This window comes from Zootermopsis nevadensis, unplaced genomic scaffold (genome assembly GCF_977971745.1).
Source record: "Zootermopsis nevadensis isolate Lab colony 2312 unplaced genomic scaffold, Znev_1.0 Znev_ptg000010l, whole genome shotgun sequence".
Lineage (NCBI taxonomy): Eukaryota > Metazoa > Arthropoda > Insecta > Blattodea > Termopsidae > Zootermopsis > Zootermopsis nevadensis.
Genome location: NW_028259142.1, coordinates 1,960,848 through 1,974,111, shown reverse-complemented (window position 1 = coordinate 1,974,111; position 13,264 = coordinate 1,960,848). Strand labels below are relative to the sequence as shown.

The window sequence follows — 13,264 nt, the reverse complement described above, 5'->3', positions numbered from 1 at the left end:
CTGCGAAATCGAATCCTAGTGGATATGCAACTTCTCTGACGCTCTTACATTGGGTGTGGCCTAAACGTAAGTCAACAGTTGCAGCTGAAAGAAAGGCTGAATTATTTCCCCGGGAATTTGAATTAAAATTCTACCAAAGAGTTAAGATTCCGATGCAAATCTTTTGAGTTGCAACATCGTTGACGGATTCTGGGTTTGTGCGAACACTTTGGAGGAATACAATCCTGAAGTTGGAGGCAGCATGGATCCTCCGAAACACCTACAAATGAACACGACATTTCTACCCAGATTGTCAACATCGACTCTTAATATTTTGTCTTTCCTGTACATGAAGATTATCAAACAAATTACAGAAATTATTTACTGTAGTCGCTCGCACTGAATCAGGTGAGCGGGGAAGAATGCAATAAATAATATATACAAAATGTTAACCTGAAAAAGACTGAGTAAAATAATTATTATATTTGTTTACCGTCAAATCACAATAAAATAGTAAGATAAGATAATTAAAATGATTAAAATATCATCATATGTTCCATATCGAGCAATCGATTTACATCGATGTAAATCGAATGCTCGATATGGAACATATGATGATATTTTAATCATTTTAATTATCTTATCTTACTATTTTATTGTGATTTGACGGTAAACAAATATAATAATTATTTTAATTAATATCACAATATGACGCAATTATATTATCTCATCAAAAGACTGAGTGTAGAAGATCACTTCGGAGACCTAGGAATAGATGGTTAAATGCTATTACTGTGGATGTTAAAGATATAGTGTTTTTAATATGTGGATTGAATTAATTTGGATCATGGCAGGGTCCAGTGGCGTGTACTAATCCCCAGGTTTCATAAATAGCTGGAATATCTTGAGCAGTTGAGTGACTATCAGCTTCTAAATAAGGTCCCTGCTCCTCCTTTAAGTTAGTTACACAATCAGGTATACATATTTAAATGAGACAATCGGACCAAATTTTGAACAATGCCTGCAGGGATTTTCTCGCCTTCTGCGGTAATCCGACAGATTTCTAAAGCAACAAAGCACGACTCTAATTTCTTGTTCAGCCACCAGAATTAATATTCGAAAAAGGCTGCTATGAATTTGCTATTGCGAAAGACACCAGATCTTGCATGCACAGATAATTATTTTGTTGTTGTTGTTGTTGTTGTTGTTGTTGTTGACCTTTTAATACTCTGCACTGCGCGTGATTACAAATGCTATCATCGCACGCATCGTCTATTACATTTGTGGACTGTTGACTCATCAAACGCGATTATCGATAGCCTCACCCTCACTGAACACGATTAAAATAGATTCTGAAAGTTTTCGTGTCATGGCCAACTCTGTTTTCTTTTTCGTAACAGAAGGAAACATGGAGTCGGATGAATTCTATTGTTTATTTGATTAGCGTAGTAAAGAGATTACTCAGCGTAAGTTCGCCCAGTCTTCAGAACACAGTAAATAAATACTTCAGGGAATGATTTCGGCCTTGGAATCATTAGCATGAATAGCACAGGCAGAGAAAACGTGACCTGGCTCGACCTAAACAGGCTGGGTTTTGTATTAAATTATATCACAGCGAATAGTCAGGAACGTATGTGCTAACTGGTTTAAAATAGATCTGATTCAGAGCTCAACATAAATGTTGTGAAACGAATTTAACTTTCATTGTTGTCACACTATGAATTTAGATTTAAATTGGGCACAATAGAATATCTTATCTAAGAATGTATCGTAGCAAGAATATGATACCGCGTATGAAAAAGTCGACGTAAGAGACATTGTATGATGTCATTAGCAGTAAAACACAAGCCTCGGTCGACAGCCTGCGCAGATCGTCGAAACTTCAGCTCTAAGCGAGTGTGAACACGTTCACTAAAAAGTCCGAAGCAGTTCTACGACTCGCCGAGGTCACTCACTGCACGCTGTGATTCTTAGTCTCTGTCTCGCAGTTTAAACATGTTAGGTCATTGTTGTTCCATTCTTTTGTTTCCTCCCTGCAGACTGCCAGTGAGTAAAACCGGAATTCTGCTAACACACACATGAAATCATCGAACCGTGGACATAAAGAATTACTACTCTCAAACATCATGGCCTAGCACGACTGGTGTAATTGTTGTATCATGACGCCACAAAAAATTAAGGACTGTGTTTCTGCCCTTCACCCCAGGTATTCGAGATTTTCCGTGAATGAACTCTTCCCATGCACCAAGATTACCAACATAGGAATGCTAATCGATTATCAATGAATATCGATTAATTGATACTAACAAGCAATATCGATGTATATTGCAAAAACATGTAACAATGTCTCAAAACATCGGCTGACAAGCAACAATAAGCAATTGAAGCAACTAGAATGAATTTCGAATGACTTTTTGAAGCGAATGTAAAAGACGACGAAAGATTTTCCGCTAATTTTCGCCGATAAAGACCTGAAAAGATGTTCTGCTAGATTACGATTATCAAAACGAATGAAAGTTATTTTTTAAGTTGTCTTCGTGGTTAAACAAAACAATGTTTAGATAAACATGGAGCGTAGAGATAAATAAATATGCCACGACCATTTACACGATTTTAATGCAGACGTCATGACACCTGCGATTACCCCGACATCTTACGGAATGACGCTTAATTAAGCACAGGGACAATTTAAAATTTTATCTGTCCATAAATTACAGTTTTTCATATTTTGAACTTCACATTTTGTGATGGTCCGAAAGACAATTCTGTACAATCGTACAATTTTTTTTAAAACATTATCCGGTACATCTCTTGAATGTACTGCTTAATATAGCCACGCGAAATTAAGGAAGATTTCTCTGTGGCAGATATCTATTGTCACACACAAAATTTCAGGGTTATTTTTTTTTTAAAGTGTACTGCAACACTGCGTCATCTGGAGAGAGACAGATAAACTGTACTGAACCGAAATCATCTCTTCACTAATTGAAGACGGGACAATACAGGATTTCTGCCAAATTAGCAGCTGTGATCTGTTCGTGATTTCCAAGCTGAGTACGGGATAACAATTCGTGATAAAACGACATAAGTACAAATATTCTTTCTCAAGGTCGAAGTGTGTCAATGCTGCTTAGAAAATTGTATCTTCATTTAATCCCGAAAGAAAAAACACACGATGACGTATGAGACAATGGAGATATAGTTCCACGTAGGTAAATGGAGGTGAGTGGACAGTTTCACGTTCCGGCCGCTTTATAACTCCCGAGACCCACTGTTTAGGGAATCTGAGAGGTGGAAAGGTAAAACGCCCTAAACTCTGCCTCAAATTGGATAAACCCAAAAGCACTGATCCGGTGTACTAAGTTACTCCACGGAGTACTGAAGACGTTGTCGTCTTTTATGGATCCCAAAGGTTCATTACACGACAGCCACATGAATCCAATCCACACCCTGGCACCATATCACTCTTAAGATCCATATAGAACGCAGGTAAAACACTAAAAATTCACACGTAATTTTAATCAAAAAATCTTAAGGAAAGAGATCACTTGGAAGACCTAGACGTAGACGGAATGATAATATAAAAATTAATCTTAAAAATGAGAGGTTGTTTGGAATGGATTAAGCTAGACAGGCAGTTGTAAACAAGTGTTCCATAAAAGACGTAGAATTTCTAGATCAGCTGAGGTACTAATGGCTTCTGAAGAACTCTGTCCCATGCAGACGGATATTTAAGGCTTATAATCAACTCTTGCACTGAAGCTGTTGGTATTTTATTCTGGACAATGGAGGACAGAAGATAATTTTGTCCGCGTGGAGTGTACCTGAACTAATGAGATCAGTTGGAAGTTATGAGTTGTGACAATTATACGAGAAAGTCATTAAGAGACTGTACACGTCTCGGGGCTGCTGGAGATTCCAAGTGTATTTCGGTCTTAGATGACATTTCGCTAAAGCTTGTAAAAGTCGATTAATTCTTGCCAGCAGACTATCGCTATGATTCAGTGCCTTATATTGAACCCTACATAAGGCTTCTATAAACTCCCAACCAGTACATTGACCCTGAAGATGGCAACTGAAATGTCGGTCGAAACGTTGGATAATTTTCAGCATCTGATACGGTTCATCCGTGAAAGACGAAATCATACAGGTTGGTAACAGTTCTAACTTTGCTATAATCGAAATAGGGGGTTGAAACGAAGTTAGAAGCCACGAAAGAGGGGAAATTTTTTTCCGTGATGTTGCCTTGTAACATTTCGCCTCTTACAAAATGAACAATGTTGGCACATTCCTTTCACATAGGCTGCTTGCAATGCAAATTGCTGGCTCTTTGCGTTCTGTTCCAACGAACGGACCTCAAACGGAAGGCGAACAAAGGGGTATGGTTGCTTCCTCGAAGGTCATTAATCCTCTGGATAAAACAAAGGTGAAGTTCGTTGCGTTTGTCTGAAACAGGTGTTTCCTGAGACAAGAACAAACAAAACACGCGGAAGGTCACGAGATTTTTGTACAGAAAAAAAATTTCGTACGTAACGAGGGCTGGAAAGCTCTGGCATGGGCCAAAAGATCCGAGTTCCATTCCAGGCAGAGCCAGGGATATTTCTTTGTCGCCATCTCTGAATTCCATCCACCGGAGATCAATCGGCCGAAACGTGAAGCTGACCGATTACTAAGTAGGATCTGACGCTCTCAAGGCGGTCTGTCTTCTGGGTTGTTGTTCCGTGTATTCTGGTAGAAGTTTTACCGACGTTTCAGAGGTCCCTGCTGCCTCCATCATCGGGACGATGAGGAGGTAGTTGGTAAACTTCTACCAGAAGACAGCCATATTCTGACTTAGTGGCCATGGTCCAATTTAAGGCACTATCCCGGAATTTCCCTGGAGGGACTAAGGAAAACCAAACAAACCCAGATCAAAAGCTGGGCTAAGATTAGAATCTGGCCCTCGTAAACACGAAGCAAGCGTGCTAATGACCTGTTTATTTATTTTTATTGTAATACAGTAAAGTCCTTACAGATAAAACACCTGTTTGATAAATTTCGTATTTGGAATGGTTAAAAAAATGGAGCTGTTTTATGAATTTGGCTTTGTAATACGGCATCACGAGCTTATATTTCTTATTTAACGAAGAAGAATATATATTACAATCATAATAAAACAAAACCATCGGCAGACAAACACAAAAAACCATTTATGGTTGCACGGCAACCAGAAACGCAAACGAGCGGGAATAAAGATCGGGGAACAAAAAGATTTTGTAAACACGAATAAATACACAAAATAGAGCATTTTTCACTAATAACTTTTATTTCTACAATAATTGTTTGCTGAGAATGAAATTACCACGAATACAAACTAAGACACGTAATTACAGAAAAAAATTTTGAAGTAAAAATCTCAAATATTAAGAGGAGTGGGAAATGAAGTGCGTTCCATTTAAAAATGGAAGAGAAAAGATGGAATCACAGGAACGGGAGTGACGTCGCACAGACAGAAGGATATCGAGGAGGGGGCAGGGGGCATAGAAAAAAATAAAGCTGAACTTCGAACGAGTACGACACGTCACATCTGTTGAGTCGAGTTTCCGTTCCAAGTGTTGTTCTCATCGTCGCTTGCGTCTTGGCGGTTCGTAAGACGGTGTACGTTGCCCTGGCGATGAACGGTCGTAGTTTCAGTGGTTCGTACTCGTCGCCTTGCTCCTCTAAAAGTGGAAGATCACAAAATTATGGATCATTTTTAGAATAGGATTTCAGCTTCTCGATCGCGGCTTCTGAGATGTGAGGCCACGCGGTCTTGTAGGTTAGGTTACCAGCTGCGGTCGAGACATTTTCCTTTCTGGAACTCAATTAAAAAATATTCATAACAGCTGAGAATCGTGACTTTAATGTAAAAATTACAAGACCACAAAATGTTCTTCGTTAGTGTGGAACGAGTCTTACGTGGGACTCTGCTCTGACGCAGCATGGAGCGATAACCGTCGCGAATTTCTGGCTCCCCCGTCGCCACCGACCGCGCCTCCGCCACCGAAAACCAGGTTTCTTACGTAGTTCAGTATGGAGAAGAAAGGTGTCAGCACAGACCACAACATGCGTGAGACGGCACTACCGTAACTCTGGGACGACGAGATCGCGTTACCTGATGTAGCCTGAAACACAATTCGAGTCATCACGCGCTTACCTGAAACTGGAGATCACGAATGTTTTATCGGACATCTAGAATATCGCGAGAAATGAAATGCTGATAAAATGTCTACATAATGATTTTAAGAATTCTTAATTCACGGACACGGCGAACACAATTCACGTATCGTGACACGAAATCTCACCGGAAGAATTAAAATCACGGCGGTTGGCACCAGTTGCAGTTCTGTGACGGTCTGACCGTCGTCAGCGGCGGTAAACTCACGACGAGGAAAGGTCGTCGACATGACAAATTCTCTGCAACGAGAACAACGAAAATGTAAAATCTGAAATCATTTAACACGTATCATCACTATTAGAGGACACGATGAACTAGAAAAGTTTTTTTTCTTCTGATTCAGTAAAATTCATTACGATCTTCTCGTACATAAATTAAGTTGCTTTATAACAGATACGAGAAATACTTCAGAGCACATAATCCAGTCATATATTTCAGTAAGTTTAGAATTATCATCTCTTCGTTAATCTCCGCGGCTTCGTCGCCAAATTCATATTTGTACACTACGATGCTAGTGGCAGGTCCACTGGCTTCAAGGTTTGAAGCAGAGAATTCAGATCAGAAATAATCAGCATATCAAAATGGACTGCGAGCCACAGTTCATTAATTTGGTTGAGTACCGGTACACTTCAGATGGCCATTAACCAACGGACCAACCGGCTAACTGTCGCTGTATTCATTCATCAGTGAACATTTGTTAATTTAGCAGATTCTTCCACGTACACTTACCTAAACGGTAAGTTGAGATGCGTGGCCGCGTATAACCGCACTTCACCTAGAGTTGCTGCGGTTTCAAAATTATGGGAATGCGACGATCCATCTGGGAGGCGAAATTGTATACGTGCCACGACACTATACGGAAGCAAAACACAGTTTAAAGGAAGGAAAAAGAAAAACAACAAACTTTTCTTATAAATGAGTGAGTCGTACAAAAGATAAAATTCTGATCAAATCAAACACAAGATTATAAACAACTGTACGTCGCAAAGGAATCTGGAGGTACAAACACCATAGTCTACGAGAAACAAAAAAAGCATAAGAAGTCCTAATATTCCTCACCATTTTGAAGCAGTATCTTGAGCCTGCTGTTCTGACTGACCCTTGAGTTTTTCTTCAGCCTGTTTCTTGTTTCCTTCGAGTCCGGCGTAGTATCTCGAAGCTCGCTGAGCTCTGAATGAACGAAGTTAAAAACATTCTACACACGATCCAAGCTCACACGACCACATCCTTTCTCAATTTATGACTGAATGAAGTTACAATCTGGTCGGTCCCAGAAAACGCTACCTGTCTTCCGCTATCTGCTTCAGGACTCGCTCCCGAGCTGCGGCCTCCTCAGCCTTCTCCCTCTGCCTTTCTTCCTTCAGCTGTTTTAATTCCTGATCCTGCTGCCATCTGCGAAGTTTCTGGACTTCCTGCCCCACCTTACGGCGCTCCACTTCCTTCTGCTTTTGGGTCTACATAAATTAAAATATTTTAATCTAAGTTCTTGTCTCTGTAGTGTCTGAGTAAGACCTCATGCAATGTATTTGAGGAACACATCCAATACCTCATCAGTTCCCTCAGTTGTGTGGACCACATTTCCTTTGGACAATGTAAAGAATATATTTTATTTTATTTGGACAATGTACAGAATTTATTTTACTTGGACAATGTATAGAATTTATTTTATTTGGACAATGTAAAGAATTTATTTTATTTGGACAATGTACAGAATTTATTTTATGTGGACAATGTAAAGAATTTATTTTATTTTATATGGACAATGTAAAGAATTTATTTTATTTTATATGGACAATGTAAAGAATTTATTTTATTTTATATGGACAATGTAAAGAATTTATTTTATTTGGACAATGTAAAGAATTTATTTTATTTTATATGGACAATGTAAAGAATTTATTTTATTTGGACAATGTAAAGAATTTATTTTATTTGGACAATGTACAGAATTTATTTTATGTGGACAATGTAAAGAATTTATTTTATTTTATATGGACAATGTAAAGAATTTATTTTATTTGGACAATGTAAAGAATATATATGTGTGTAAAACAATTTGTTTATATTACTATTCTAATCACAAGAAAAATGGGTTAGAACTGTCCAGTGCCAACTGAACCAAAATATTACAGCAGGACTGCCATTTATAGCCTTGGAAGAAAATATGTGCAAATATTTTGCGCTAACGTTTCTGTTTAGACTTTAACAGCACTGTCAGAGATCATCTGAAAATGTAATAATTATTTTCTTGCCTGTTCCTCTTCTTCTTGCTTCAGTTTCTGTTTCTTCTCTATCAGTTCTTTGGCTCGTTCTATTTTCTGCTCTTCAGTCAAGTCTTGTGTGTCGGCTGAAATATTTAGTACTTATTGTGTTATGAAACTTTTCACCGGCAAAGCAAAACAGACTAAGAACAGAAATGATAACGAGACTATATGAACAAAAGAAGTATCAGAAAGATAAAATCAATCAACATGAAAACTTCAGGTTCATTCACATCATCCAACATTACGATGGGCAGTAATTCAGGAACTTTGTGATTGGGGTGCACAATATATATAATGTCTACTATTTGCATTTTCTTTGCCCTAAAGTCACAGAAAATACACAAACATTTCATCGTACAGCAAAATTAATGCAAAACACATTTCTTTTGATTAAGCTGTATAAGTCCAAATTTTGTAATTACATACCCACAAAAAAGAAAGATAAAGTTATAATTCCTCTATTTCTTACTCTTTAATACATTATATGAGTTAATTAAGAAGCAAACAACCCTTCAGATACTTATAAACATTTCAGCGTACATAAAAAAAAGCGCAATGCATTCTACGTCAAATCTGACACGCTTCGCTAGATATCTTTTCTGCCCGTCTCTTTGACTACACTGAAATTAATTTTCGTACTTGCAGCAGCGATACCTTCAATACCTTACCTGGGACAACTTTTCCACTTTTCTCTAGAACTGTGGCGATCCTCTGCACTAATTCGGGCACGTCCACTTCTCCGGCCACCACTTCGAGTGGAACTCCGTTTCCACCAATAAAAAAGAGTGATGGAACAGGTACCAGTTGGTCTAAGCCACAATAAGGAACTTACATTTGTCAAACTGATATTAGCATGTGACAGGATTCGCTGGTAAAATCTTGTTCTCCTCCCAAACAGAAAATGTGAAGATATCCGTCTTCTGGGTTATTGCGCTGTGTAGTCTGGTCGATGTTAACCAACGTTTCAGAGGTCATACTGCTTCCGTCATCAGGGCGATGAGTATTCATCGCCCTGATGACGGAAGCAGTATGACCTCTGAAACGTTGGTTAACATCGACCAGACTACACAGCGCAACAACCCAGAAGACAGAAATATTCATACTCTGATGACGGAGGCAGTATGACCTCTGAAACGTTGGTTAACATCGACCAGACTACACAGCGCAACAACCCAGAAGACAGAAATATTCATACTCATCGCCCTGATGATGGAGGCAGTATGACCTCTGAAACGTTGGTTAACATCGACCAGACTACACAGCGCAACAACCCAGAAGACAGAAATATTCATACTCTGATGACGGAGGCAGTATGACCTCTGAAACGTTGGTTAACATCGACCAGACTACACAGCGCAACAACCCAGAAGACAGAAATATTCATACTCATCGCCCTGATGACGGAAGCAGTATGACCTCTGAAACGTTGGTTAACATCGACCAGACTACACAGCGCAACAACCCAGAAGACAGAAATCTTCATACTCTGATGACGGAGGCAGTATGACCTCTGAAACGTTGGTTAACATCGACCAGACTACACAGCGCAACAACCCAGAAGACAGAAATATTCATACTCATCGCCCTGATGACGGAGGCAGTATGACCTCTGAAACGTTGGTTAACATCGACCAGACTACACAGCGCAACAACCCAGAAGACAGAAATATTCATACTCATCGCCCTGATGATGGAGGCAGTATGACCTCTGAAACGTTGGTTAACATCGACCAGACTACACAGCGCAACAACCCAGAAGACAGAAATATTCATACTCATCGTCCTGATGATGGAGGCAGTATGACCTCTGAAACGTTGGTTAACATCGACCAGACTACACAGCGCAACAACCCAGAAGACAGAAAGCTTCATACTCACCGCTGTGAGAACCTCAAGTCTTACACAGAAAATGTGAAATTATATAAACAAATTAAACAAATGTTGAAATAACAAAGAAGGGTGAAACAGATGCAAATTTCTAGCAAGTCTCTTGCGAAAATAATATATGCATCAGGCATATTCTTGTCCAAGTTGAAAAATGAAATTAAAAAGCTCGCTAAAGTAAACAAGAAATGAGAACATGAAGCATTACACCTTTCATAAAAAAAGGGAAGAAAAATATATGAAATGGCAGGAAGGATTTTTTGACCGAGAGTGTGTTTGGTCAATACTTTGTACACCTTACTGCAGTGAAATACAAGCTGTTCCCCATCCGCAGTAATAACACACACTGAGGTTCACGCAGACGTCTGCTGACGTGGTGGACACCCTCCACCAACGTCTTATGTCAGTGATAAGCATTAGGTAATGCTTTTTAAAAAATTCTATTAAATTATTTTTATGACAAAGAATATTTAAATACAACAATTTACCATGCCAGAAACATGGGCAGTGACAGGAAGTTCTTATTTTTATTTTAATTTTAATTCGTGCCTCCAAGGTTTTAATCCCTGTAACAAAAGAATTAATCTCTACAAGAGCAATGATAATCAAAGACTGAAGAAGGATTTGAGGTTTCCACAGCGATAAGCCTAGGTTGTAGCGCCGTGCGGTCTGGTTGAAGTTTGCCGATGTTTCAGGGGTCATTGCTACCTCCATCATCAGGGCAGTATATTATAATTTAGAACAATTCCTACTTCAAATATTCACACTTCAGATACTTGGCATAAAGGATACAAATCTGAACAAACTGATTATAGGCTTCTGATCCACTGTCGAGTTTTACTGCCACAAAATCTTCCGATTCTAATTTTGACAAAACTGCAACATCGTCCAGCGCTGATGCCGCATTTTTTGATGCTTCGTCTTTGCCTTCAAACAATAATAAAAGTGAAATATTAATACTTAATAAATGTACACTGTACTGTAATAATTATTAATAATTTACAAGAGTGTTTCAATTAAAGATATTGCATAACGATGAGGTGGGTGGGGCATGCAGCACGCATGGGGGAAGAGACTGCTTGGAAGACCTAGGCATAGGTGGGAGGATAACGTCAAGATGGACCTTAGGGACATAGGAATTGATGGAGGGACCTTGATGCGAGTAGCTCAAAGCAAAGTCTAACGGTGGGACTTTTCTAAGGATTTCCTGCACCTGAGAGTGAGTGAGTTGGTATAAATGGTTAAAATAATAGTGACCTGAAAAGTTCAGCTCTGCCAAGAATTCCGGCCCACAGCCTTAACCATTCAGTAATAATGGTCACTGGTATGAATACTGGAGCTGATAACTTATATTAAAAAATAATAACTTAAGATGTAGTGTTAGCAGAGATTACTTGGCTTTTATCACTTAGAAACTTGTATAATGATTAAAATAGAGTCACCAACAGCTGATATGACATCTCAAAACTCTATTCATTGTCCAACACATTACTGATGTGTGTTGCTGGTGAAGAATCTAATGGTAAATGGTGCCAACACTTCACAGCTGTATGAGCCAATTTTCCTATCATAACCTATAAATAATGAATCTATGGTTAAATATCACACCAAAATGCAAATTGTTTAGATGGAATTTACATCTTCATGCCAACATTTCTCCATTCATATTGGTTTACATACACATGAGTCATTATTAAGTACAAATACAGGCTACAAAGTACTGCTACAATGAGATCATCCACATAATTAAGAGCTGCACTCACAAAAATCAACCTGCTTTATTTTATAGTTTCTTTTTGTTGGTAATCACTTTATTAAATAAGAATAACTGGTATGTTATCAAATCAAACTGAGTACAGAGAGGTTATGTAGATTAATTACAAGGTCTTGTTTGGGCAAGTGCTGCATCCAGTGACTTATTAAGACATCAAAATTATGCACAAGAGATCTGGTTGCCTCTTACAAATTACTTCACCATTCTAATAACATGAACAGGGTTTGCAGGAAATATAATCATTCATTTAGGAGCAACGTTTCCTCGGTTACACAAGTTTCTGTTTATAAGTGCAGGTTCTAGGATTATTACCTACAAACGTAACATTATTTTCCTTGTAAATTGTGTCAACTAAAGGTGTCATAATAATGTTCTCTTCCAAATACTTCCCCCCCCCCCCCCCCCCCCCACAAGAAGAAAATATGTAGACAACATTATGTTCCAGCAACATGAAAAAAGTGGAAACTATAATGCACATTTATGAAACACTTCTGTGTGTATTCAAACCATCAAGCACACAGACACAAGCCTTAACGTAATTTCGAACTAACCTTCAACAAACACAACAAATACAGCATTTTTAGTTTTTGATGTAGCGACAGCCTCTGCTATTCCACCTTGAAACCACCGCATAACTACAATATAAAAAAACACAGACCAGAATAATTTGCACGCTACTTAATTAAGCAATAGCTTATCACATTCACAAAATTTTATGATGTGTCACACAGTCACCGAACACCTGACGGATCATTTCACAAACTTCACAAGCGCTATGCAAAGTTGGTACACCTGGTAACTGACCAAGAGTAACCAAACTGTCACAGAACACCATCATTCGTCTGAACGCTTAAAAAAATTCTTAGCATAGATCATAACACGAATACTTCATAATAATTATTTAAAACTTCTATTTTTTACGTTTTCTGTACTGTCTCATATTTCTGCATTACGGACTCTTTTAGCTTCAATGTCATCCATCTTGTTATATCTACATAGTATGACGCAACGCACAAACGCAGTAGTAGCGTGAAGTGTGACCCGCCTTTGTTCGTATAAATAAATGTTTGTAGAACCTAAACCATTTGTAATATGTAAAATATGAAAACAGATATGGAAAGCTCAAGAGGTAATACGTATTTCGTACGCAATATGTCCAGATCCATC

At 38.5% G+C, this 13,264-nt stretch overlaps 1 protein-coding gene across 1 annotated transcript; it reads right to left on the bottom strand.

The window, feature by feature from the left end:
• Nucleotides 1-5,263: 5,263 nt before the first annotated feature.
• On the bottom strand, nt 5,264-12,862 carry LOC110828072 (UBX domain-containing protein 4). The gene is made up of 10 exons (XM_022060393.2): nt 12,649-12,862; nt 11,116-11,250; nt 9,108-9,248; nt 8,428-8,522; nt 7,460-7,629; nt 7,235-7,345; nt 6,905-7,027; nt 6,303-6,414; nt 5,917-6,122; nt 5,264-5,678 (listed from the first exon to the last, which is right to left on the bottom strand). The coding sequence occupies exons 1-10, from the start codon at nt 12,728-12,730 to the stop codon at nt 5,540-5,542; spliced, it is 1,314 nt and encodes a 437-aa protein (XP_021916085.2). The 5' UTR covers nt 12,731-12,862; the 3' UTR covers nt 5,264-5,539.
• Between the last annotated feature and the right edge of the window lie 402 nt (nt 12,863-13,264).